Source organism: Mus musculus, chromosome 3 (genome assembly GCF_000001635.26).
Source record: "Mus musculus strain C57BL/6J chromosome 3, GRCm38.p6 C57BL/6J".
NCBI lineage: Eukaryota > Metazoa > Chordata > Mammalia > Rodentia > Muridae > Mus > Mus musculus.
In genome coordinates, this window is record NC_000069.6 from 103,068,460 (window position 1) to 103,093,725 (window position 25,266).

Here is a 25,266-nt window from a genome sequence, read left to right on the forward strand (position 1 = left end):
AGTAGCATAATGAAGTTTGTCAGGGTCCTGTGTCACCCTGCCAGAGCTTGAGTCTTCCCTTGTACCAACCACACAGCTACACTGTTCGTTACCTGTTCTGGGGTTCTTTGGCTCATCGATGTATCAGTAGCACAGTTTACCTAGAGGCTCAACATGGGAGAGCACTGTACTCATTTTACTGTGTTCATTATGGGAGCTGTTAAGCTCTTACTGTGCCTACTTTTTAGATTGATTTTTATCATATATGCACATGTATGTCTGTCCAGGAAGAAACAGTGTACAAACAGATTAAAGTTTGTGTGTTGTTCCTTGCAATTGTACGCATCCAGGGGGAGACACAGGATGCATGGATCCTGACCTCATGGACAAATGGAGACCAATATATAAGTCAAGGTTTGCTTTGGGGAATTAATCAAAATTATTTGTCATGTCCTCATTTATGAATAAGACTGTTGAGCCAGGTGAGATGGCACACATTTACAATCCTAGCATTGGGGAAGTAGAGGCAAGAGGAGAAAACCAAATTGAAGTGACAAAATACTTGTAAGTAGAACCACTCAGGATCCAAATATTTTAGACTGACACGACGCCTACCTGGAGAAACGAGGTTGCTAGGGTTCAGCTCTGCAGCTCTTGTGTATGTTCGCCTCTCATGACAAGCAATACTCAAGGTCATCAAAGCCCAGTGTGGTTGCATGAGTTACCTGATACCCATAAATTCATGGAAAGCGGCCAAGACGTCCTGAGTGATCATATTGCAAAACTGCCTAAGAAGGCTTTGTGTGCTTACAAAGTAACCAGGCACTAACACATCCACCAGATGAAAACCAAATTGAAGAATATACCAAAATAGATTAACAAGTACACTTTTTAGTGTCAAACTTGAGCTGAAGGTGGCCTTCATCCTTGCTTGGAAACTGTTCTATCACAGGGATAACCCACACACACCATCACTGTAATCCATTTGGAAATGGGAACTGGTTACCTCTCAACCCAGATGGTGGGATCCAGTCTTTGCTTTAACAAATACAAATTCCAGTTGCCAAAACTTTGTGTAGGAACATTTGGGGGTCAAAGTGATACCAGCAGCTTCCAAAGACAGGCAGCTCCATGCCTACCTGGGCAGATGTGGTTGGAAACTGGCAACTGTCAGAACATTTAGAGATAGGAGTTTGGAGTCTTGCCCTGTTCAGAAAAAGTGTTCTTCCAAATGGCTATGGATGTGAAAAATGGTGGTATTCTCTGTAGTAGCTTGAGATGTATAGACTATGATTTTTAAGTCAAAAAAGCCTTGCACATTATTTTAAACATTTTGAGGGGTGTGTGTGTGTAAAATCAGTTTGGTAAATACAAAATTTATATAAATTTGCTCAACTGAGACCAAGCATACCTGATCTGAATGGATTTTAAAATCCATAGTAGATAGAATTTAAAGACATCTTGAAAGTTAGGTCAGAAGATCTTGTAAATTTATGCTTATTTTGCCTGTAAAATTTGAGAAGGTTGACATTTAAGTTTAAAGTTCAGAAATGAAACCCTAGAGTGGCATACAAACTGATATTAGTAAAGCCTGTGTTCCTTTCTGAGAACAGTACTTGGGCCCTGCTGCAACAGTGTGTGAGAGAGAGAGAGAGAGAGAGAGAAAGAGAGAAACTCTGGCCCCCTGGAAGAGCAGCAAGTACTAAGCATCTCCCCGGCCTGCTCCTACTCTGGTTTGGAGGAAGATAGCTAGATGACAGCTTCTAGCTGCTTCATGTTTTTATCTGCACCCCTAAAACTATGCTCTTTATCTGTACCTCAAAATCAGTAATAAACAGAGTGGGTGCCAAAGAGGGGCCAAGTCTGCTGTCTGTGGGCCTCTTCCAACTGTAAATCTTTTCCGGGGTATTGCTCCCTGGAACAATTGGAACTTTGCCGGGGCTTTTCTGACCTCCTCAGCTCTTCCATCTGAAGGTCCTCCCATCTACTTGGGCTGTCTCCCTTTTTAGCTGTTCCAGGCACTGCCCACACATAGTACATCTCTTGTGTATCTAATCTTATCTGAGCATCTCACCAAGTTACCAGAAGTCCCTGGGACTAGTTCTAAAGCCCAGGCAGGCCTTGAGTTTACGACTGACCTGCCTCAGTTCTTGAGTAGTTTGGATTACAGGCTCAAGCCACTAGAACACACTAGTTTTGTTTTCCCCCTCTCCCGCCCCCCCCAAGAAAGGATCTCATTTAATAGCCCTGGCTGGTCTAGCATTCTCATTATAGCCCAGGTTAGCCTTAAATTTGTGGTACTGGATAACAAGAGTGTACCAACAAGCCTGACCTCCAAACACAGTGTCTTAAAAGCTGTTTTCAGCTATAGGAGCAGAATCCAAAGATATGGAGAGCAAGCTGTTGATATTGTCATGCCATTCTGAAAAACAGTGGAACTAGATATGGCAGCACATAGCTCTGAAGGCTGAGGAATGAGAATGGAGAGTTGGAGGTTATACTGGACTTCATGAGAACTTGTCTCAGGAAGAATCAATCAAAATCACCAGGCAGTGGTGATTCATGCTTTTTTTTTTTTTGGATTTTTCGCGACAGGGTTTCTCTGTATAGCCCTGGCTGTCCTGGAACTCACTTTGTAGACCAGGCTGGCCTCGAACTCAGAAATCCGCCTGCCTCTGCCTCCCGAGTGCTGGGATTAAAGGCGTGCGCTACCACGCCCGGCTCTTCTTTTTTTTTTTTTTTTTTTTTTTTTTTTTTTGGTGATTCATGCTTTTAATCCTAGCACTCAGGAAGCAGAAGCAGGCAGATCTCTTGAGTTCAAGCCACCCTGATTTACAGAATGAGTTCCAGGACAGAGCCAGGGCTACAAGTAGAAACCTACCCTGTTGGAAAAGAGAGGTGGGGGGAGAAAGAGGAGGAGGAGAAGAAGAGAAGATGTTCAGAGGTAGAACACTTGTATAGTAGGCATCGATGCTCTGGGTTTGAGAGAGAACAGACAGAGACTGAAAGATACACATTCATGCTGAGTGTGTACCAAGGAGGCACAGTGTCAGATCTGGAGCTAGAGTTGCAATGAGTTGTGAGCTCTCTGATGTGGGTACTGGGAACCAAACCCAAATCCTCTGCAAACACGCTTAACCATGTCTACAGCACCAGTCATTTTTGAGAGACGAGCAGGTGATCTTCTGGGAGTGCTGCCACACCCACTCCAGTAAAGACTGTATGGCAGGCCCAAAAGCTTGGATGCAGTCCTGAGGCCGAGTTTAACAGAAACTCAGTCTCCTGGAACCTTGGCACAAATGCTCCAAACCTGTTGCTGCATTAGTCAGTGAATGGGTCTGTGTGCGTTCTTTCAGTATTGTTTTATTATAGGGGCCTCCAAGAAATGATTTTATAAATAACCTAAATCAAATTAAACTTTGCTTCCTGGCCTTCACCAATGTGCTAGGCAGGCCTTGAGCTGACCCTGAGCTTCGAATTTTGTAAAAATGTTATTCATTCAGACAAAATGCCCCAGTGTTGACAGTTAGTAATCAGGCATCTCAGTTTGCCAGATAGGAGCAAGTATTCTCAGGGCTAGTTCAAAACAGTAAACGTAAAATTCTCATTGCAAACATGAATGGCAGCCTACATTACATAATAGTAGAAAGAAGGTGGGTTGTGGTTTTAAGAAGAACTAAAGTATTATTCATAAAAAGGTTAGTAAAACGAAATTCCCCTGGTGCATGTTTTTCACTAGGCCTAGAGAAATAACATAATTAGGTATTTACTAAGGGACCCCTGGTGGTGGGTTTAACAATAGACTAGCATTGCATCAGATCTTTCACCTGGCTCCTGTAAATAGCTGATTTTAGATAGGGCTGTTCCTATCTCAGTTGTAAACACTGCCTGGCTCCTGCCAGCTTTTTATGTATACATTTTCTTTGTTTTGTGTAAAGAACCATTATGCATCTCGATGTCCCATGGCTGATGTGTTGCCTAGCTTTCTTGTTTTTCTTCTGTATTATAAGTCTGGTGGTTGCTTTAAAAAATTACAATCAGATACAACACTCTCTCTAGTGTCCGTGTCTGCTTTCTCATCCACTGACCCCTTGCTCACCTATACCAGTATCCTAGTTCCCCACGGGTTAAAAGACCAACTGAGTCCAGTCTGTGACAGAGGGCATGATGGCATCCATGGGTGCAGTCATGGAAATGTGCACAATATCTAAACTCCATCCTAGTAACAAGCCTGGGAGTCAGTGGCGAGGCTCAGCAGGAAAGGTACCTGCTGGAAGCCTGACAACCCGAGTTCCATCCGTGGAACTCACACTGTAGGAGAGAACTGACTCCCAAAAGTTGTACTCTGATTCCCATACAGCACAAATAAATAAATAAAATGTAATTTCAAGATGTTTATTGCACCAATATGTTTGTGTGTGCTCTACAGGTGTGTGACTAGCCTTAGCGGCCAGAAGAGAACATGCAGTTGCCTAGGGCTGGAGTTACAGATACTAGTGAGATGTCATAAGGGTGCTAGAAATTGAACCCAGGAATTTGACATGAGCAATATGTACTCTGAACCTTGGAGCCAACTCTAGCCCCCATTTTTCATTAAGCACAAGGAGAGAGTTTCCTGACCTACATTACAGAATTAGCCCAAATCCTCTTTCACCACTAGAAAGCAGCATGATTTGTTTTTTTCATAGCATTCATTAAAACCTGATATTATTTTAGAAATTTTGTGTGATATTGAGCCGGAGTTTCCTGTACCCCAGGCTAGTCTTAACTTGCTACATAGTTGAAGGTGACCATGAATTCACAATCTTCCTGCTTCTACTCCCTGAGTGCAGGCATTCTCCATCCCGCCTAATTTTCAAGAGTGTTTTATTGGATATTGTCTGTCAGAATTTAAGTAGGAGCTTTATCTTTCTTGCTTACTATATGCTACTGCCCAGGCCAGTCACAGCTTTCAAACAATGAGATCACACAACTGGTAAAAGTGTGTGTGTGTGTCTGTGTGTGTGTGTGTGTGTGTGTGTGTGTCTGTGTGTGTGTGTGTGTGTGTGTGTGTGTGTTGAGTATATGTAGTGTGTATGAGTGTGTGTGTGTGTGTAAAAGAGTTGTGTGTGGCTGTGCATGGGAGTGTGTGAGTGTGGTGTGTGTGATAGAGCATTTGGGTGTATAAGTGTGAGTGTTAAGTGTGTGAGAGTATGTTTGGGTAAGAGTGTGAGCAAAAGACTTATGAACGTACGATGACATTCACCAACTGCAGAAAGCCCTCCTGGTGTTAGGATGCTCCTTTTCAGAAGCCCCTGACACTGTGCTGTAAGTGGAGTGGAAAATAAACACAGGATCACATCGAGTAAGAAAAGGCACACTTGATGAGCCAGCATGTTTGTGGGGAATGTTGAAATTCGATTTCTGGCCACTATCGCTACCTTTTCTAAAATTCCAAGATAAAGACTGGAGGCTTCACCTGTTGCTCACTGTCGTTGCCTAAAGCTATAAATAGGTCTGCAGCTCATCTCCCCTTTTAGCAGGGAAGGGTCAGATTACAGGGGGCAAAACAAAATAATAAAATGAGTGTCCTGGTATTTCAGAGAGTCATTCCGCCATCCCCACAGTCTCTCTCCTTCCTCTGCTGTGCTATCCTAGAATCAAGGATCCCAGCCACAATGCCTCTATTCAAACTAACAGGTAGGTGTGCAGAAAGGATTTGGAGAATTTTTTGGAAATCAGGGATTTTTTTTTTTTAATTTTCCGTATGCAACCATTCCTTTAACTACTGTGTCAGATTCAGCAACCCTTTATGTGGGGTTCATAATAGCTTCAGATGGACACGTCAGGCCAAGGCCAAGCATTTTCAGTGTTTGCTTTCTTTCTGGTAGTGGGAGGAGGGTTATTTTCTCAAACTATATCTTTGAATCCCTTAGAAAACTGATTTCACAGCCCAGAAAAGGGTTGTCAGTCCTGTCCTAAAGATCATGACCATGGGAGGAACGTTAGCCCAGACTGTTCCAGTGTTCTACGGTCCACACTTGAACTCAGAGGATTCTTTTAAAAAAGAAATCAGTTGTATGCGTGTTTCACTGTAAAATGCCAGACATGTGAAATAAAAAGAACAATTACACCAAATGTTAAAGTAATAAACACTCACTTAGGAAAACTAGAAAATAGTAACTTAAAAAGTCACATAGTCTTGTTGAGGGATTCACAAAACATTTCCGAGTTCAGCGTCTCAGTCTGTGGGTTATGGGAGAGTAAGAACGCCGTTAAGAATACAGTTGCATTTCTGTTACACCTGGGATTGTTCAACTTTTGGGCAGGATAAACTTTAGCTTAACATAATGTGATGACGATTATGTATTTATTCCAAGTGCTTCCTAAAACCATTTGAAATGGCTGGATGATATTTGAGTTTTCTTAGTTATCTCCTGCGGTTTTTTTTTTAAACCATATTTTACATGTATAAACGTCCTCCTGACCTTATTTGCATCTAAAACTTTCAGAAATGGTGGTTCCGTGGATGCTACCCACTTGTTCGGTGCTACCAAATAAGCTGCTTTGTTTGCCCAGTCCCAGCATTGTTTGAGAGTTCTAGTGCTCTTCAACAGATTAATCCTTTGTTTCCCTTTAAATTTCCATCCTACAAGTACCTTTAGCGTCTCAGTAGTGGAGTGTGAGCTTGACATTAGCACACATCCCAGGTTCAATTCCCACCCAGCACCACAGCCCTGCAAAGAAGTGCTTTTTAAAGGATATTATATGCTTAAAGACATATGCTAGGAAGGATGGGAAAGAAAGCATTTAGTGACCTTATCCCCACAATGGCCTTGGGCAGTGCGTAGACTGAAGATGAGCTAGAACACTTGGCCTACTCCTCTCTGTGGCAGCCTACAGGCTGTTTCTCAGAGCCTGGGTTCATGGCCACAACAGATGCCCAGAGTTGTTCATATGTCGTGTCTCATTTGTTTCACTTCACACAGGTCAAGGAAAACGTGAGTATTTTGGACTATTTTTCCTGCCGATTGCAAGTATCTGTAAAAGAAGTGACAGTGTTCCTTAATTTACAAAGGGGCCTATTTCTCAGCAGTGTTTATAAATGGAACCACTCAAAGCCAGCAATGATCAGTAATAACCGTAGATAGCAAACAACCTTCATGGTTCTCCTGGATTTCCAAAACACAAAAACTAAAAACAAAACACCCACTATTTTCCTCCCGTAAAGGAAATGTGAGCCAGGGCATGTAATCTCAGCATTGGGGAGGCTGAGGCAGGGGAATGGAGAGTCCAAAGCTAGCCTGGCCCCCAGAATGAAAATCTGTCTTAAAGTATAACCAGAAAACGCACAGGCAAATAAAGGCCACCTCCCAAGTCACTTGTTTGCTATTTTTAAATAAACCATACAGATTAGTAAGCAGAGTGTACTAAACCTCGAGTTAGGTGATCCTCTAGTGCAAAACAAATTTGGTTGTGATTTTTTTTCTTTTTTTGGCCAGATAAAACATGATTTTCGATAAAATTAGCTTTAGTTGTGCGTTCTGCCCACTCTCCAGTTTTAACGTTCTTTTGCTGACTGATGTGGTTCTGTCTCCAAGTTCCTTGGTAAACTGAGATGTGGGAGGCTGGAGCCTGCAAGTTGGCCTACCCCACACATGAATGAACTCTGCTGGGAAATAGGCCTGGCTTTCCGGACCTGCGGGCTGTGGAAGTGAGCATGGCGATCTTTTTCTCAAGAGCTGAGTACTTCCTGCATTGGTAATCCCGGGTATTAGAGAGAGCGCTACACAGACTTTAAATATTTCACATTTGATCTCCATGGTAGCATGCCGAGGGTGACTTGTTATTAACATCCTCCTTCTATGATGATGAACCATGAGGCCCCTGGTGACTGTGGTTTGTTCAAGGCTACCCAGATGCCATGGACACCCTTTCCCACCTTAATCCAGTGCCCTGTTTTGCCATTTTACCTTTTTCTTTTCTATCTGTCCTGAAATAGACATCCTGTCCCTGAGACACCACCACCCCTCAGCCGTCTCATGATCTCAAACATGCTAAGAAGGGGTCGGTAATTATCTCCACATGCCCGAGGAGATTTTTTTTCCTTCCTGAATTTGGATTGTCAGCACATCTTATCTACTTACTTTTAAATACCAACTTCACTTTTTCCTGCCTGAAGTCACCATCATGCCCAGAAGTAGTGGGAAAGGCAGTGCCCTCGAATTAGCGATCGAATTTCAGCTGTGCTTGCATGGTGTCAAATCTGCTGTCTAATTCTGTGGAACCAAATAGCAACCATATCATTTTGGGTCATCACGTAAGCTACTTGAGGATATAACTTTCAGTCGTCGATAGTGGTTTAGAGAAATGCAGCCTTAGTAAAAAGCTATACTTTTTAAAAATGTATGAAGCAAGTGGATATAAACAGTCCCAGATAATAAATGGTTGTTCCGGAAGAGCCAGGATGTCACCAGATGGGATAGGGTCTCTGGCATCAATTCTATACGGTCCCTTCCTAAGGTCCTCAACAGCACTGCCACAGGCGCAGCACGACAAGCCATTGACACCTCATTCTCATCATCATAACCAACTGACCTATCTCCATTTGCCCTTCATGGCGCATGAAGCATCTAACTTCCCCTGCCACTCATCTCCGAGGTGCCCATGATACTCTGGGAGGAACGATGCTATTTCTAGGGGTCAGCTGGGGAGGCCTCAGCCATCACTTATGTCTACTTACCGTTCCATTTGCTTCGCTGTGGGCTACTGTGCTTGCCAATGAACGACTAACAGCTCCCAAGCTCGCTTCTCGATTCGAGGTTTCTGGATGTGTTGGAGCATGACAAGACAAATGAGTGTTCGAGATTCAAGTAACACCATCTTCCCTATTAACTCTGCCATCACCGGCCAGGATTTTAATCTAGTCACCTGACATCGTTGGTGACATTACAAGTCACTCGCTATCATTTCTAATGGATGCTTTATTCCATCCCATCATAACTACATATCATCCTTAATGGCCCAAAGCTAAACAACTGTGAGCTTGCCCAGCACTGCCAAATAATTACCTCATTCAGTTTAATCTGATGCTTTGTTTTTCTTGAAGGGTTTCCACACACATTGTGTCACAACAGCCTTGAGAGTGAGGTTGGGTGGTGTTAGTACCCCTACTTAACACGAAACGGTTAAGGTGAAACAGAGCAGGGTGAGGGAGTTGATAAGCACAGGACTTGAACTCATTATCCACTACATCTGATTGAAAATAATCACCTTTTGGAGGCCTGCATAGACCCGGGCACAGAGGCCATTCTCACTGGGTCAATTGCTCTGTCATCTCCATGGCAAATTTCTGTGTCTGTTGCTCCAGTAGCTCTTTGCTGTTCTCAGTACTGCTCACCAGCTGTTTTCTAGAAATACCAAAAGGCTCTTAGAAGTGTGAGTTAGAAGATGGCTAGTGAGCTGGGTATGTAGAGAAGACAGTGGAATTCAACAGAAAAACAGACACTTTTGGGCCACCGCTACCCCAAATGATGAAACTGGGTCTTACATCCTGAAGGTCTGGGGATTATTCACTGTCAGGGTTGTGGAGCTCAGCCTTGTTTCTTCATTTTAAGAATGGGAAAACTTTGGCTGGGTGGTGGTGGCGCATGCCTTTAATCCTAGCACTTGGGAGGCAGGGGCAAGTGGATCTCTGAGTTCAAGGCCATCCTGGTCTACAAGAGTGAATTCCGGGACAGCCAGGATGACACAGAGAGACCCTGTCTTGAAAAAAGAAAGGGAAGCAAAACAAAGCAAGCAAACAGAATGGGGAGATGTGGGCTGAGTCCATGCAGTCCCTGGAACCCACCACATGGTGGAAGGAGCAAGCTGACACCCCAAGGTGTGCTCTGCCTCTCTCTCTCTCTCTCTCTGTCTCTCTTTCTGCCTCTGTCCCTCTGTCTCTGTTTCTTTCTGTCTCTGTGCCTCTGTTCTGCCTCTCTCTGTCTCTGTCTGTCTGTCTGACTGTCTGTCTGTCTCACATTCACACACACACGGGGTGGGGGTGGGGGAATATAAGGAACAACAGTAGGTTGGCTTTCTAAGGGTCACTCATTGTCAAAGGCCATGCCCACAAGGAATGGACTCCCATCACATACTACTAAGCTTTGGCAACTCCCTTTTACCACATAACAACATATCATAGATGTCAAGCTTAAAAAAATCAAAAAACCAACCAACCAACCAACAAACAAACATGGAGGTTAGCTCCCAGGATCATCGATCCTTTTTATAGTGTCTTCAAAACTATCAGGAAGAACCAGATGACCCAATGGAAAGGACTGTGTTGTGTGATAACTATAAAACCAAGCTTAGCCCTGCCAGGAAGAAGTAATGTTACATGAAGAGTTTGTCCTGTAGGAGTCTAGCTGCATCTGTAGGGTTCTTCAGATGTGTGCTCCATACACAACCCTGCAGTAATGTGAAAGCCAGCCTGGAGCTCTGGTTGGAGATCAGGGAAACCATGAAGCCAACACACATTGTCCTAATCCTTGTGCCTGACCTTTCAAGGAAACTCCTGGGTGGCTTTTGGACAAGGGTGTCAACTAATATGTGAAAAACCTTTTTTAGAAATTGATGATGCAATGCGTAGCTTTGCTGAAAAAGTGTTTGCCTCTGAAGTCAAAGATGAGGGAGGTCGGCACGAGATCTCCCCCTTCGACGTGGATGAGATCTGCCCAATTTCCCTTCATGAGATGCAGGCCCACATATTCCACATGGAGAACCTGTCCATGGATGGCAGGAGGTAAGTGTGGCAACTTGGGACAAAGTGTGGCGGCTCCTGAATGAAGGTCTGGCTGAGTGTGGATCACACGGAAAGGAAGAGCTCTGCCCGGGTTCCGAGTTCTTTCTCCTCCTCTTTGCATAGGTTAGGGTGAGTCGAGAAGGGACAGAGAAAAAAAAGAAAGCAGTCCCCTCCTGCTGTCATCTACCCCGTAAGCTAAATCAAGCCTTTCTATCACCCCCGGAAGAGAACTGGAGCCTCCGGAGTGGGCTGACAGCTGCAGTTAGCACTCTCAACATAGACATAGTTGGCACGGGAGCTGGAACACAAATGCCTCATCTTCAGCCATGTCCCCTAGTCAACAGCGCTGCTGCTCTCTGATAGGAATCCCTCTCTGGCAAGTCTGAGGACACCTTGACCTTAGAGGGACATGTCTTCATCTCTGCCCATTATTGCACCTGTCATGCGTGTTACCCTCCCCTCCCCCGCCGGAGTTACCAGAGGTCTTTCATGAAAAGAATAATTTCCCTTTATTTCACTCCCTATAGCTCTGTACCACACAGTTCTCTCGCTTTCAGCAGTCCCCAGCCCACTGGTCTCCTGTGCTGTCTTTTTCTTGGTTTTATACCTTTAAAGGAGAAACAGCAAATCGTCTCCTTTGAGATCCTCTGAAGGACCTCACTCAGGGATAGTCTCTCTTCAAAGTAGAAACTCAAAAACAAAACAAAACAAAACCCCCCAAAACAAAAAACTGTTCATATAAGAAAACAGTATCAGCCAGGAGTGGTGGCACACAACTTTAATTCCAGAACTCGGGAGGCTGAGGCAGACAGATCTCTGTGAGTTCAAGACTAGCCTAGTCTACAAAGTGAGTTTCAGGATAGCTGGGACTACACAGAGGGGAAAAAAACAAAAAACAAAAAACAAAAAACAACCAAAATAGCAACAACAAAAAACAACACGAAAGTTTCTAATAATATGCAAGGCATTTGATATGCATTACATCTCACATAACATAAATTCTATAAGGTAGCTAGCTACTTTAGCTTGTCATCATTGTGACAAAACACCCAAACACGTGGACTTAAAGAAGGAACAGTTTATTTGAGCTCAGAGTCTCAGGGTTTTCAGTCCACGGTCAGTTGACCCTGTTGTTTGGGCCTGTGGTGACCAGGGACATCACGGAGTTCATGATGGAGCAAAGCTGGTAGCTTTATGGCACAAAGAGGGAGAAGGGAGGAGGAAGGCTCGGGGTCTCAGTATCCCCTTCAAGAGCATGCCCCTGATAAGCACCTCATTCCTTTCCATCAGCTGCTGAGCCTTCAGCTCAGGGTGGGATTTCAGACGTGAGCTGTAACAGAACTTCCTCAGCCATGGTACTGAGCTGCCAGGGAATAGAAGTTCAGAGAATGTAAGGAGCGTGAATACAATGTCACAGGATACAGCTGCCACCACCTGAGTTCACTGTAACAGCTGGATTGCTGACTCTGTTCACACCAGACCACTTTGGAAGGAGTGTGTTATGTTGAAGGCCTTCTAATATATTCCCAGCCTTGAGTCCCCTGTACTAAAAGCGGCCTTCGAATTTGCTGGGTACTTTCTTCTTTCACTATGGTAGTATCTTGTTTCTGACAACCAGTCCATATTTTAATTTTTTACTTTTTTTGTCCTCAAAATAAACCAGCATAGTGAAAAATCCATCTATTCCAATGGAACTCCTGAGGAGGACCAAGCTAATTATTATTATTATTTGTTAATTTCAAACCCAGAAAAAGGCGTTTCCAAGGACGGAAGACTGTTAATTTGTCCATTCCACAAAGTGAAACATCTTCTACCAAACTGTCCCACATCGAAGAATTTATTTCTTCATCCCCAACCTACGAGAGTGTGCCTGACTTCCAGAGGGTGCAGATCACTGGAGACTATGCCTCGGGGGTGAGTCGTGCTTTGCCGTGCAGATGTCCCCAAAGACAGACACGTGCAGCTCCATGCTGTCTTGCCTTCCTGTGAAAGCGGGTATCGCTTGCGTCACTTGCCCTGCTTCCTCTGCATCTCAGTCCTAATGAATGTCACATTCCTGTGTTGCTCCGTCATCCCACACAATGTCTTCTTTATCTGAATTGCTAATACACTGACACCACGAAGAAGGAAAGGATTCACTGTAGATAACCCAGACAGCAGTGGACAGACTGGGCAAATGGACTAAAGCGAGCAGCAGGGAAGAACACTTGGTTGTAGCTGACTGCACCATAAAGTAAAAACAGAGGTGAGGGGATGAGGGCGGAGGGCACTGCAGGTTAGCTGAGCTTGCCAAGGAGGCTGGAGGCCTGAGTTCAAGCCCCAGCTTCCACATGGTGGTGGAGAGAACCAACTCCTGCAGTTGTCCTCTGACCTGCATATATGCACCATGGCACGTGCCCCAAACAAACAAACAAACAAACAAATCAAGGGAAATCTAGCGGAGGGGGTGCTGGAGGAATGGTTCAGCAGTTAAGAGCACTGACTGCTCTGGCAGAGAACCTGGGTTCAATTCCCAGCACACATGTGGTGGCTCACAACTGTCTGGAATTCCAATCCCAAGGGATGCAATACCTTTGACCGGCCCGCCCCACCATGGGTATGATTGTGGTCTCACACACACAAGCATGCAAAACATTCACACACATAATAAAAAAAAAAAAAAAGATAAAGACGAAAAAGAAAATTCCACCGAAGCCATTGTCTTTAGACCATATAAAGCCCCCGGGGTTTGTTGCAGTAGCTTACACAGCAGGTATCCCTTGGAGTGGATTCTAGTATGTCACGGGGATACTGAACTCAGGTTACTAACAGTGTGCCCTGCTTGTCTTATCCTAACAGTTGGCCAGTTAATAAATCTCTGCTACAGGGACTTGCAGTATCAGCACCATATTGGTGAAACTGTTATCGAGCGCTCAGTCTCTGCTCCAAATACGGATTCCGTGCCTATGCTGAGCCCCTGCCTCATGTAACTGACCCAGCAGGGTAAGGCCTGAGACATTCCCAAGGCTCAGTGTGCTGAAACACAAGCCATTCTTGTCTGTTTATTTTCTTCAGTATGGTAACCAGGGCGCCGAGCAGTCGGCAGGAACAGACGGTAAAGAGCTGACATGAATTTCTTGATGAAATGTTAAAGACGTGATAAACACAATTTGGGAAACTCCAGATTTCAAAGCTTAAAGCTCAGGAGACACACTTGGCACCCGTGCGCTCAGGAGTCACGAGAACAGAAAGAGGAGAGAAATGTACGGAAGTCAGGGAAGAGTGACCTCACACCAGAGACCTGGGCATGGGGTCTTGTGGCTTCACTTAGCAGCTGAGTAAGGTTATGCTGCTGAGCAATGTTCCTCTTGGCTGTGCTCGGTAGCCAACAGGAGCATCCTCGAAGAGTAAGCACGGAGATGGGGAGGGGAGTCTCAGGACTAAGGTCTCAGGGCCTATGGAGCCTGATAAGTAATTGACCCAATAAGGGCCTTATTGCTAGGCCTTATTGCATCTAGGCCTTAAATGCTAAGGTGCCGAGGGCTGGGCACATTCAGGTGAGTAGAAGCCCACCCTAGTCGGTGAGGAGCTGTGAGGAGCTGATAGAACAAGTGTCTTTGGAAGCTGACCTCAGACCTAGGCTTGCTCTGGGTTCTTTGAGCTAATGTAAGCATCTATCTTTCAAAATAGACTGAGTGTGAGCTGTCTGTCTGTGACATATGCCACCCTGCTGATTGCCAGGGTTCATTCTTGGATCTGGCTGGCTGGGTGTCTCCTTCCTCACCGGCTCCATATGTCTGTGTCATTCCCTGAGTTGCACAGTCAGCGGAAGAGGACCCCGAAGAGGAGGACCCCACTTCAGTCAAGGGTATACCAGCCAGCAGCTGCACTCCCCTGATAGAACTCCAAATGAGCTCTCAAAATAGACTTACCAGTCAGGATCCGTCATCTGTATCTCCAGCCTTTGAGATCACACTTATGTTGTCCCCAGAGAGAAGGTCTTTGAGGCTCTGATAGTTCAGTAAACTGGAGGTAAGGCAGCAAATTTCCAGCAGCTCAAACCAGGTTTTATTCTCTTTTAACACAGAGATAAAATTCTCTACGACTGTCTAAAAGAAGCTGGGCATGGTGACACATGCCTGTACTCCTAAGAAAGATGAAACAGGAATTTGAGGTCTGGGCTACATAGTGAGTTCAAGACAGTGTCTCAAAACTTTTTTTAAAGCTAGGTATGTTGTCTCAGACCTATAACCCCAGCACCAGGGTGGAAAAGGTAGGGGGAGTTTAGGGCCATTGTCGGCAACATAGTAAGTTGGAGACCTGTCTGGCTACATGAGACCTTGTCTCTAAGGCAAGAAGATAAGGAATTGGAGGTCAAGCCTCAGCTATAAAGTGAGACCCTGACTTAACAACTGCTGGTCCTCGTCAATATAATTTGACAGTTGAGATACTACACTCAGAAGTTTATATTTTATTGTATTGGGTTTTTTTTTAAAATATTTATTTATTATATGTAAGTACACTGTAGCTGTCCTCAGATACTCCAGAAGAGGGAGTCAGATCTCGTTATGGATGGTTGTGAGCCACCATGTGGTTTCTGGGATTTGAACTGACCTTCAGAAGAGCAGTCGGGTGCTCTTACCCACTGAGCCATCTCACCAGCCCATATTGGGTTTTTTTGTTTTTGTTTTGAGATAAGACCTTGTCCTGGAATGCTTGTGTAGATCTGGCTGGTCTTGAACTTACAGCCTCAACCTTCCAAGTGCTGGAATTATAGGCATGTGCCATGATATCTAATTTCAGAAGTATGTACTTTCAGTGTGCAAATGTCTCACGAAGGGAAGAACACATATGCAATGGTAGACTGGGTCTTCTTACAAATGGAATCGCACGGCCTGGGGATGACTCACTGAGTGCTTAAAGTGTACCCAATGCGTGTACTTAAAGTGAGTACTCAAAGACCACTTAAAGTGAAAGCAGGAAGGATCTGAGTTCAAATCCCCAGGACCCATGTAAAAAGCTGGACATGGCCACACTTGCCTTGTAACCCCAGTGCTACAGGCAGCAGAGACAGGAGGGTCCCTGGGTCCTATTACCTGTCAACTTAGCTCTAGGTTCTCTGAGAAACCCTCTCTCAAGGGAATAAGGCAGAGACTGACAGAACAAGACACTTGGTGTCCTCCTTGGTCGCACACAGTTGCCAACTGTGCACCTACACCACACACACAATTGTGACATCATGGCATATTCAGAACAGATGCAATTATAAAGCACAAGCACGGGAGGTGAAATTCCACATTTTCTCATATGCAGAACCTAGTTTTAAAATTGTGTGTGTGTGACAAAACCAGAAATTGGGAAAGGGATCATGAAATGGGGAAGAGGTCCGAAGGAAGGGGGAGATGAGAGGATGCGCTAGGAAAGCAGGGGAACAAGATGAGAGCCGGGAGCAGCTGTGGGAGGAAGGGGCGTAGGGTGGGGCACAGCGCAAGGGAGTGGGTAAGAATAAAGTATATCGGCACAGATGTGAAGACGCCATGAAGAAACCCAGTGCTTTATGTGATAACCTAAAACCAAACAGAAAACAGACAGTGATAATAAAAAGTTCTTTTTAGCCGGGCCTGGTGGCACACGCCTTTAATCCCAGCACTCAGGAGGCAGAGGCAGGCGGATTTCTGAATTCGAGGCCAGCCTGGTCTACAGAGTGAGTTCAGGACAGCCAGGGCGACACAGAGAAACCCTGTCTGGAAGAGAAAAAAAAAAATGAAAGGAAGGAAGGAAGGAAGGAAGGAAGGAAGGAAGGAAGGAAGGAAGAAAAAAAATAGAGTATTTAGCCCCGAATTTTTGAGTCCTAACAACAAAAAACCCCCAGAAACAAATGCAAAACTCATAGGGAAGATTTCTACTGCAGGTAAGGTATGGTACAGAATTAAAAGAGGTAGGAAAAACGGCGTCTTTCCTGCAGAGAGTCCCAGGGTCCCAGGGTCCCAGGGCAGGAGGAATCAGCAGGGCAGGCTGGACAGGCTCAACGAGGCCACAGCACACAGGAAAGCCACAACTATGAGAGGTCAGCCTGTCCACTTTCTTGGGTCTCACAGGCTCAGCTCTGACACTTTCTTGGCAGGTAACCGTTGAAGACTTTGAGGTGGTTTGTAAAGGTCTCTATCGGGCATTGTGTATACGAGAGAAATACATGCAGAAGTCATTCCAGAGGTTCCCCAAGACCCCCTCCAAGTACTTGAGGAACATTGATGGCGAAGCCTTGGTAGGAAACGAGAGCTTCTACCCAGGTAACCGAGTCTCTCATGAACATAAGGATACGGCTTTAGGCTTATCTACTAAATAGGATTTTGGTTTTTGTTTGTTTGTTTTTTTTTTTTTTTTTTTTTTTTTTGAGACAGGGTTTCTCTGTGTAGTCCTGACTATCCCAGAATTTGCTTTGTAGACCAGGCTGGCCTCAAACTTAGAGATCCTCCTGCTTCTGCCTCCTAAGTGAGTGCTGGAACTAAAGTCATGGGCCACCACCGCCTGGCTCTAAATATGAACTTTAACATATGATCTTAGATGATCAGTGACCCAGCCTTAAAAGTATCTCGGTTGCCATTGGCCCTAACCCGCGGCCCACATCGGTCACTCGATTGAGCCCTTATAATACCTCTCTTCAGGATCTCTGAACCCCCAAGTTAGACCTGTGTATCTCGTAGTCTCAGTGGTTGTAAAGGTGTCCTAATTACTTGGCTACGATTCAGCCTCGCTCTCTTTGTCTTTGTCTCTTTGTCTCATTCTCGCTTCTCTGCTGGTTATTAAAGCACAGTTCTACTGTGTTATTTTCCTGATTTAAAAAAAAAATGTCCAAGCTCCCCATCCCCTCTCTACATAGCCAGTCAGAATCACCTGCCTCCATCCAAAGGGCGTTTCAGCCATTCAGGTTCCTACTGGCTCACTTAACCTACTTCTGGACCAACACTTCTATCCCCTCCCTACCTCTTTGTTATGGATGGGCGTGTCTGTGACAGGACCTCAAGTTACCCAGGTAACTCCAAACTAGATTTGTAGCTGCTGATGTCCTTGGGCTCTTTGACCTACCTTCTCAAGTTCACGAAAGACAGGCTAGCACACTACCTCCAGCTTTAGTTAGAAGCCTTCCTAGATCTCCCTGTAGTTCTGCACTTTCTTGCAGTTGTTCTGTTTCTAGCTTCTCCCCATCTCTGGTTTGCCTTTTTCCTTACTTATTTACCCTAAATCTACAAGTCTAGAGTCAACCCAAGTCTTCAGGGTACAAACTGAACACTATTGTTTCTTTCTCTCTTTTTCTTCCTTCTCCTCCTCCCCGGTTCTCCTTCCCTCCTCTTCTTTTTTTGGAGGGAAAGGATTTTATTTATTTATTTATTATTATTATTATTATTATTTTAAACAGGAAAGGGGTATTACACAGGACAAGCACTCCAAACTCTTTTTTTTTTTTTTTGATTTATTTATTATTATATGTAAGTACACAGTAGCTGTCTTCAGACACACCAGAAGAGGGAGTCAGATCTTGTTACGGATGGTTGTGAGCCACCATGTGGTTGCTGGGATTTGAACTCTGGACCTTTGGAAGAGCAGTCGGGTGCTCTTACCCACTGAGCCATCTCACCAGCCCCCGGGAAAGGCTTTTAAAGACAGGGTTTCACTATGTAGCTCTGACTGTCCTGAAACTTGCTCTGTAGACCAGACTGACCTTGAACTCACAGAAATCCACCTGCCTCTGCCTCCCTAGTGCTGGGACTAAAGGTGTACATCAAAAGTATCTGGCAAGAGGCTGTTTTTGTTTTTGTTTTTATTTTTCGAGACAGGGTTTCTCTGTATAGCCCTGGCTGTCCTGAAACTCACTTTGTAGACCAGGCTGGCCTCGAACTCAGAAATCCACCTGCCTCTGCCTCCCAAGTGCTGGGGATTAAAGGCATGCAGTTTTTGTTTTTAAGTAACACTCTGGAGTTTTATCACACCTTTATATAATTTTTCAATAAAGCAATAAACTGCACCAAGCAGAAAGTCTGTGTGACCAATTTCAGGAAATTAAAAGTCTTTATCATCACATCTGGTTACACCTGCCTGGAAGCCCAGAAACCAGAAATCAGGAGTATAAGGTAATTCCTTAACTACAGAACAAGTTGGAGACCAGCTTGGGCTGGAAGAGCCACTCTAGAAAGTCCACCCTCCACTCCCATCTCCTTAACTAACTAACTAACTAACTAATTAACTAATTAACTAATTAACTAAACAAACAAACAAGAAACACATGAATGAATTAATAGAAATAAGAAGTAGTGACCTACACCTTTGATCCTAGCACTCGGGAGGCAGAAGCAAGTGGATCTCTATGAGATGGAGGGCAGCCTGGTCTACACAGCGAGTGAGAGAATAGCCAAGGATTCATAATGAGACTTTGTCTCAAAGATAAAATTTAAAAAGTATTTCTAAGTAGTGTATTTATTATATAAATACTACTAAATAACTTGAAAATCATCCTTATGATAAATAAAATATTATCATAGTTGTTTGTTTGTTTTTGTTTTTTGAGACAGCGTTTCTCTGCATAGCCCTGCCTGTTCTGAAACTCACTCTGTAGATCAGGCTGGCCTCAGACTCAGAGATAGCCTGCCTCTGCCTCCCAAGTGCTGAGATCAAAGGCGTCAGCAATGCCTGGCTCCTAGTTATTTCTATACTAACAATTTAAGTCACTTTGGGAGAATAAGCTTTGTTTAAAGGACAAATGAAGCTGAGTGTTATGGTGCATGACTTTAGTCCCAGCACTCGGGAGGCAGAGGATCTCTCTGAGTATGCGTTTAGGCTGGACTGGTTTACATAGTAAGTTCTAGGACAGCCAGGGTTACATAGTGAGACCCTGTCTTTAAAAAAAGACAAGTTATTCCACCTATAGGGTTGCAGATCCCTTTAGCTTCTTTGGTACAGCGAAATACCTAATAAAAAAATGGAAAAAAAAAAAAGACAAGTTAAATAATGTTGGACTATAACTGATGAAGTATGAGATGACAAACGAATGTAATTTGCAATATTTCTTATTTGGGTTATTTTTTACATGGTCATTCCTCCTATGTGCTGATCTATTACTCTGTGTTTTATTGAAAAAGTATTTACCCCTCCTCCGAAGAAGGGTGAAGACCCCTTTCGCACAGAGGACCTTCCTGCAAACCTGGGCTATCACCTCAAGATGAAAGCTGGTGTGATTTACATCTACCCTGATGAAGCGGCAGCCAACAGAGATGAGCCCAAGCCCTACCCTTACCCAAATCTGGATGACTTCCTGGATGACATGAATTTTTTGCTTGCTCTAATTGCACAAGGGCCTGTGTAAGTGTTTACCGAGATCTGAACATTAGCAGCCAGTGTTACTGATGGTCATAAGAATGCTTTTCACATGCTTATCATTGTCAAATACTGCCTTCAACTCCTTCATTCCTTGCAAGGGCCTTATGCATGCACATTTCTATCTATCTATCTATCTATCTATCTATCTATCTATCTATCTATCTATCATCTATCTATCATCTCTATCTATCTATCTATCTATCTATCTATCTATCTATCTATCTATTCTCTATTTATCTAATCTATCTATCATCTATCTTTCATCTCTATCTATCTATTCTCTATCTAATCTATCTATCATATCTATCTATCTATCTATCTATCTATCTATCTATCTATCTATCTATCATCTATCATTTCTCTATCTATTGTCTATTTATCTAATCTATTTATCATCTATCTATCCACCTATCTCTCTATCTCTCTATATCTATCTATCTATCTATCTATCTATCTATCTATCTATCTATCTACCTACCTACCTACCTATTATCTGTTTATTTATTTGAAGTGTCTCAAGTGGGCCAGGTTAACATCAAACTTGCTATGTAGTCCTGACTGACCTTGAATTTCTACCCTCCTGCCTCTACATCCCAGGGGCTAGGACTACAGGTTTGCACCATCATTTGCAGTTTATGCAGTCCTGGGGATAAAACACAGGACATCTTACTTGCTAGGCAAGCATTCTATCAACTGAGCTACAACCCTACTCTTTTTTTCTTTAGATTTTATTTTATTTTTTATTTTATCATCATTATCTTTATTATCTTGGGTTGTTTTGTTTTGTTTTGAGACAGGGTTTTTCTGTGTAACCCTGGTTGTCTTGGAACTCACTCTGTAGACCAGGCTGGCCTTGAACTTAGAGAACCTCCTGCCTCTGCCTCCTATGTCCAGGATCACAGGTGTGTACCACCATCACTGCCCGGCTTCTTTTCTTTTTTTTAATTATGTTTATGTGCAAGTGTCTGCATGTGAGTGCAGATCCTATAGAGACCAGAGGTATCAGATCACCTGGCCCAGTGGTTACATGTGGAGTGGTGAGATGCTACATATAGGTGCTAGGAACCAAACTCAGGTCTTCTTAACTACAGATTCCTCTCCCCAGGGTTCCACCCTACCCTGAAATACCTTAATTACAGTTTAAGGAGTTGAAGCATCTGAAAGTGGAGGGAGCCAGTAATTAGCTCAATGTCACACAGTGCTGGACCAGGATGGTGCCCAAGTCTACGGACTCCACAGCCAGGGCCCTTACCCTTGACCTACACAGGCCTCATAGATTTTTAAATGCCATCTCTAGTGCTCCCTCATCACCATGTCCAGCTCTGATGGAAAGCTGGGTACTTTTTCAGTGGGATTAACTGGAAGAAAGCAGTATCTGTTCCTGCAACCACTCCCTCTTATGGGTGAGAAGAGTCCTGGAGGCTTTGAAATACCATTTTCCTTACATGTCGAGAAAGATGCTTAGGATCCTGTGTGTTCACTTTCCACAGTAAGACTTATGCTCACCGCCGCCTGAAGTTCCTCTCCTCCAAGTTCCAGGTCCATCAGATGCTCAACGAGATGGATGAGCTGAAGGAGCTGAAGAACAACCCCCACCGGGACTTTTATAACTGCAGGAAGGTAAGTGTGTCAGCTCAGAGCTGCTCAGAGGGGACACCTGTGTGGAGACTTCTGAGGGACCAGATGCCGCTTGCTGAGGAACCTACAACTTCTGCAGGTTACGTGGATTGTAGTGAAGGCAGGTAAATTATATCTAGCAGATTTGAAAGGCCATGCTGTTGCTTGTCGAAGAGAGAAAGAAAGAGAGAGAGAGAGAGAGAGAGAGAGAGAGAGAGAGAGAAAGAAAGAAGGAAAGAAAGATAAAAGAAAGAGAGAGAGAGAAAGGGAAAGGGGAGGAGAGAAGAGGAGAGAAGAGAAAGATGAGGACACAGGAAAATTATAATTAAGAAGAGGAGCCCACTGGGAAGAAGCTGAGTAGCAGAGAGATTGTCCAACTTGAGGTGTGCAAGGCCCTTAGTTTGGGGCCCAGAACTGCAGAAATATAATCACCAGTAGAGTACAAACCCGAAACTTTGAAGAGTTACTATTTTAAGCGTGGGAGAGCTTCCTTCTCACCACCACCCAGCTGTTTTTTGAAGCAGGGTCTTGTGTAGCTCACTCTGTCCTCAAACTTGATATATATTTGAATGTGGCTTTAACCTCTTGATCTTCCTGCCTCCTGCTCTCCAGGGCTGAGATCTGGCTGGGATTACAGGCTTATGCCAGTGTACCCAACAAGCTTCATAACTTCAATCTTAACTTCTTTGGGTACAAAAGCCATGATAGCGTATTGGATGCGCTGATGTTTGAGAGACGCAAACATCTTCCCTACATCCTGCTCACATCCTGGCTCACATTCTTGCACAGGTGCACAGAGTACACAAGTGGGTCTTTACCACTGGGCCACCTCTACCGACCATCAGTGTGATCAGTTCTCACCACTATCTGTCTCTCCCTCCTTCCTCAGTGGGGTCTGCAGGCCTTGTGATCACTGACGGGGGTATACAGAAGGCTGATCGCTGCATTTTCTTTCTCTGAATGTGTGCCTAGGTGGATACTCACATCCATGCAGCTGCCTGCATGAACCAGAAGCACCTGCTGCGCTTCATTAAGAAATCTTACCATATTGACGCCGACAGGGTGGTCTACAGCACTAAAGAGAAGAGCCTGACTCTGAAGGAACTTTTCGCTAAGTTGAATATGCATCCCTATGACCTGACTGTTGACTCTCTGGATGTTCATGCTGTAGGTTGGGAAGATGTTCGTTTTACTCGCTCTAATGGCAGAGAACCCCAAATGTCCCAAGCCGTCCCTCCCTTAGCACATCCCTCGTAACCCCTTGGCTACTGTGATGACTGAAAGCACACCTGATGAGTTTTGAGGTATCACTCACCCTGGACTTCATTCTTAGAGCCCAGCCTCTTTCCCTGAGATTGGTCTCCTGTTCTGCTTGGTTGTCCCTGGGGACTCTGCTTCCAGGAAGCTCTGATAATCAAAATTTCTGCTCTTGTTTCTTCGTTCAGGGACGCCAGACGTTCCAACGTTTTGATAAGTTCAATGACAAATACAATCCCGTGGGTGCAAGTGAGCTTCGGGACCTCTACCTAAAAACAGACAACTACATTAATGGGGAGTATTTTGCCACTATCATCAAGGTGAGACAAAAAAAATACTTGGTAAGGTTCATGAATAGGGGAGGAGAGAAAGACAGGAAAGAAGGAAGGGAGGGAGAGAAGGGGGAGGGGGAGGGGCCACAGGGGAGGGAGGAACCTTGGGGGAAATGTCTCTGTTTCTAGGGTAGAGAAGTTAAGGTGTGGTTTAGATGATAAGGACCTGGCCTGAGGTTTGGGCAGAGCTAGAAGCATCCTTGTGATGTGGTTTAAGAAGCAAGAGTAGCAAGTAGACTAGGGGTGAGGAGCGAGGAGGTGTGGGGTTGTGCGGGTGGAGTAGGGGGTTGGGTGGGGGTGTATATACAGCTGCACTGTCTAGAAGGTCCCATGGCTATCTTGTCTTCCTTTGTCTGACTCTTGACCACTTGAGTCTTTTGTCCTCAACCAATCCTTGACTCTCTGTTCCCTTAGCTCTTCAATAGTTTTTCTTCCTCCCTTTCACATTTACATGACTTCTCTTTCTAAATCTGACTGGTCTAGACCTCTGGGGGCGCTGATGGGAGTTTCTGGCCTTCGACCCCTCTCTTGGTTTTGCAGGAGGTGGGTGCAGACCTGGTGGAGGCCAAGTATCAGCATGCAGAGCCTCGCTTATCCATCTACGGTCGCAGTCCAGATGAGTGGAACAAACTCTCCTCTTGGTTTGTCTGCAATCGCATCTATTGCCCCAACATGACGTGGATGATCCAGGTCCCCAGGATCTAGTATGTATTTGTCCCTTCCCCTGGGGAGGCGTTCTGAAGCCCATTTCCTCTTACCTGCCTCTTCTCCCCACTTGAACCAGAAAGTTATAGCTCATTTAGATAAAAGTCAGCTTTGCTGAAGGGAAGTCACTCCAGAATCAATCAATCAATCTCTCTCTCTCTCTCTCTCTCTCTCTCTCTCTCTCTCTCTCTCTCTCTCTCCCTCAAGGTCTTTTTATGTAGCACAGGATGGCCTCAAACCTGAAATCCTTCTGCCTCTACCATCTGAGTGCAGGAATTACAGGTGTGCACCACCATACCCAGTTCAGTTTGGTTTTTCAAACTAAAATAAAGACTAGCATGTATTTTCACCATGGGCAAATACTTCCATAGTTCTTACTCTAAGTAACAACAGAGCTAGAGGAAGAACTGTGTGCATACTCCATCAGTCTTCTCTGTTAGAGTAAGAACTCTGCACATCACACTCTGGCTTCTCCGTGTTACAGTTTGTCTGTACTGTATTGGCATATAACTTTATTTTATTTTTATTTTTTGGTACAGAAACTCTCTCTATAGTCCTGGCTGGCCTGGAACTTTCTATGCAGATCAAGCTGGCTTTCAATTTGAGGAGATCTACCTGCCTCTGTCTCCCAAGTGCTGGGGGTAAAGGCCTGTATCACCATATCTGGCTCTTTATTTTTAGTTTTGAGACAGGGTCTTACTATATAGCCCAGATTAGAATTGATCTCATAATCCATCTGTCTCTGAATCCTGAACGCTGAGATTACAGAATTGTGCCGTCAAGTCAGACTCCAATTGTAGTTGCCTTATTTCTGAACCTTTGCCACCACCGGCTGACTCACCCACAGGAGCCCAACCTCTTTATAATCAGATTATTTATCGGCAGTGCGGCTGAAGAAGCCCACTCTCTTTCCTATCATAGGCAGTCACCCCTGCCTGCAGGGATGGCTTCTCTCCTATGAGCAGGATCATTGATCTTTGGTCTAACTTACATGCTTACACGCTCTCTGGCAGCCCACTGTGTGCCCTCACTGGGACTGCGGAGATGGCTCAGCCGGTTTAGTGTTTGCTCCACACCCATGAATCTCTGAGTTCAGATTTCTCAAAACACCTAAACATGGCACCTAATGTATTGAGTTGTTACTAGAAAAAATTTTGTCATATATAGAGTGGTGTCATTTATTATTACCACAAATGAAGTGTGTGTGTGTGTGTGTGTGTGTGTGTGTGTGTGTGTGTGTGTGTGTGTGTGTGAGAGAGA

At 44.5% G+C, this 25,266-nt stretch overlaps 1 protein-coding gene across 3 annotated transcripts in view; it reads left to right on the top strand.

Annotated features, from left to right (window-relative positions):
* The first annotated feature begins 5,437 nt into the window (after nucleotides 1-5,437).
* Ampd1 (adenosine monophosphate deaminase 1) overlaps nucleotides 5,438-25,266 on the top strand; it is a 25,824-nt gene continuing 5,995 nt past the window's right edge. The window contains exons 1-10 of one of the 3 annotated variants that reach the window (NM_001033303.2): nucleotides 5,555-5,658; nucleotides 6,948-6,959; nucleotides 10,570-10,744; nucleotides 12,493-12,658; nucleotides 16,848-17,013; nucleotides 19,858-20,077; nucleotides 21,586-21,715; nucleotides 22,685-22,879; nucleotides 23,158-23,289; nucleotides 23,842-24,005. In NM_001033303.2, coding sequence (NP_001028475.2) covers nucleotides 5,637-5,658; nucleotides 6,948-6,959; nucleotides 10,570-10,744; nucleotides 12,493-12,658; nucleotides 16,848-17,013; nucleotides 19,858-20,077; nucleotides 21,586-21,715; nucleotides 22,685-22,879; nucleotides 23,158-23,289; nucleotides 23,842-24,005 — 1,382 coding nt within the window. In that variant the 5' untranslated portion in view covers nucleotides 5,555-5,636. Of the gene's footprint in view, nucleotides 5,659-6,947; nucleotides 6,960-10,569; nucleotides 10,745-12,492; nucleotides 12,659-16,847; nucleotides 17,014-19,857; nucleotides 20,078-21,585; nucleotides 21,838-22,684; nucleotides 22,880-23,157; nucleotides 23,290-23,841; nucleotides 24,006-25,266 lie in introns of those variants that run through there. The other 2 variants (XM_006501400.4, XM_006501401.3) reach the window with 2 other exon arrangements.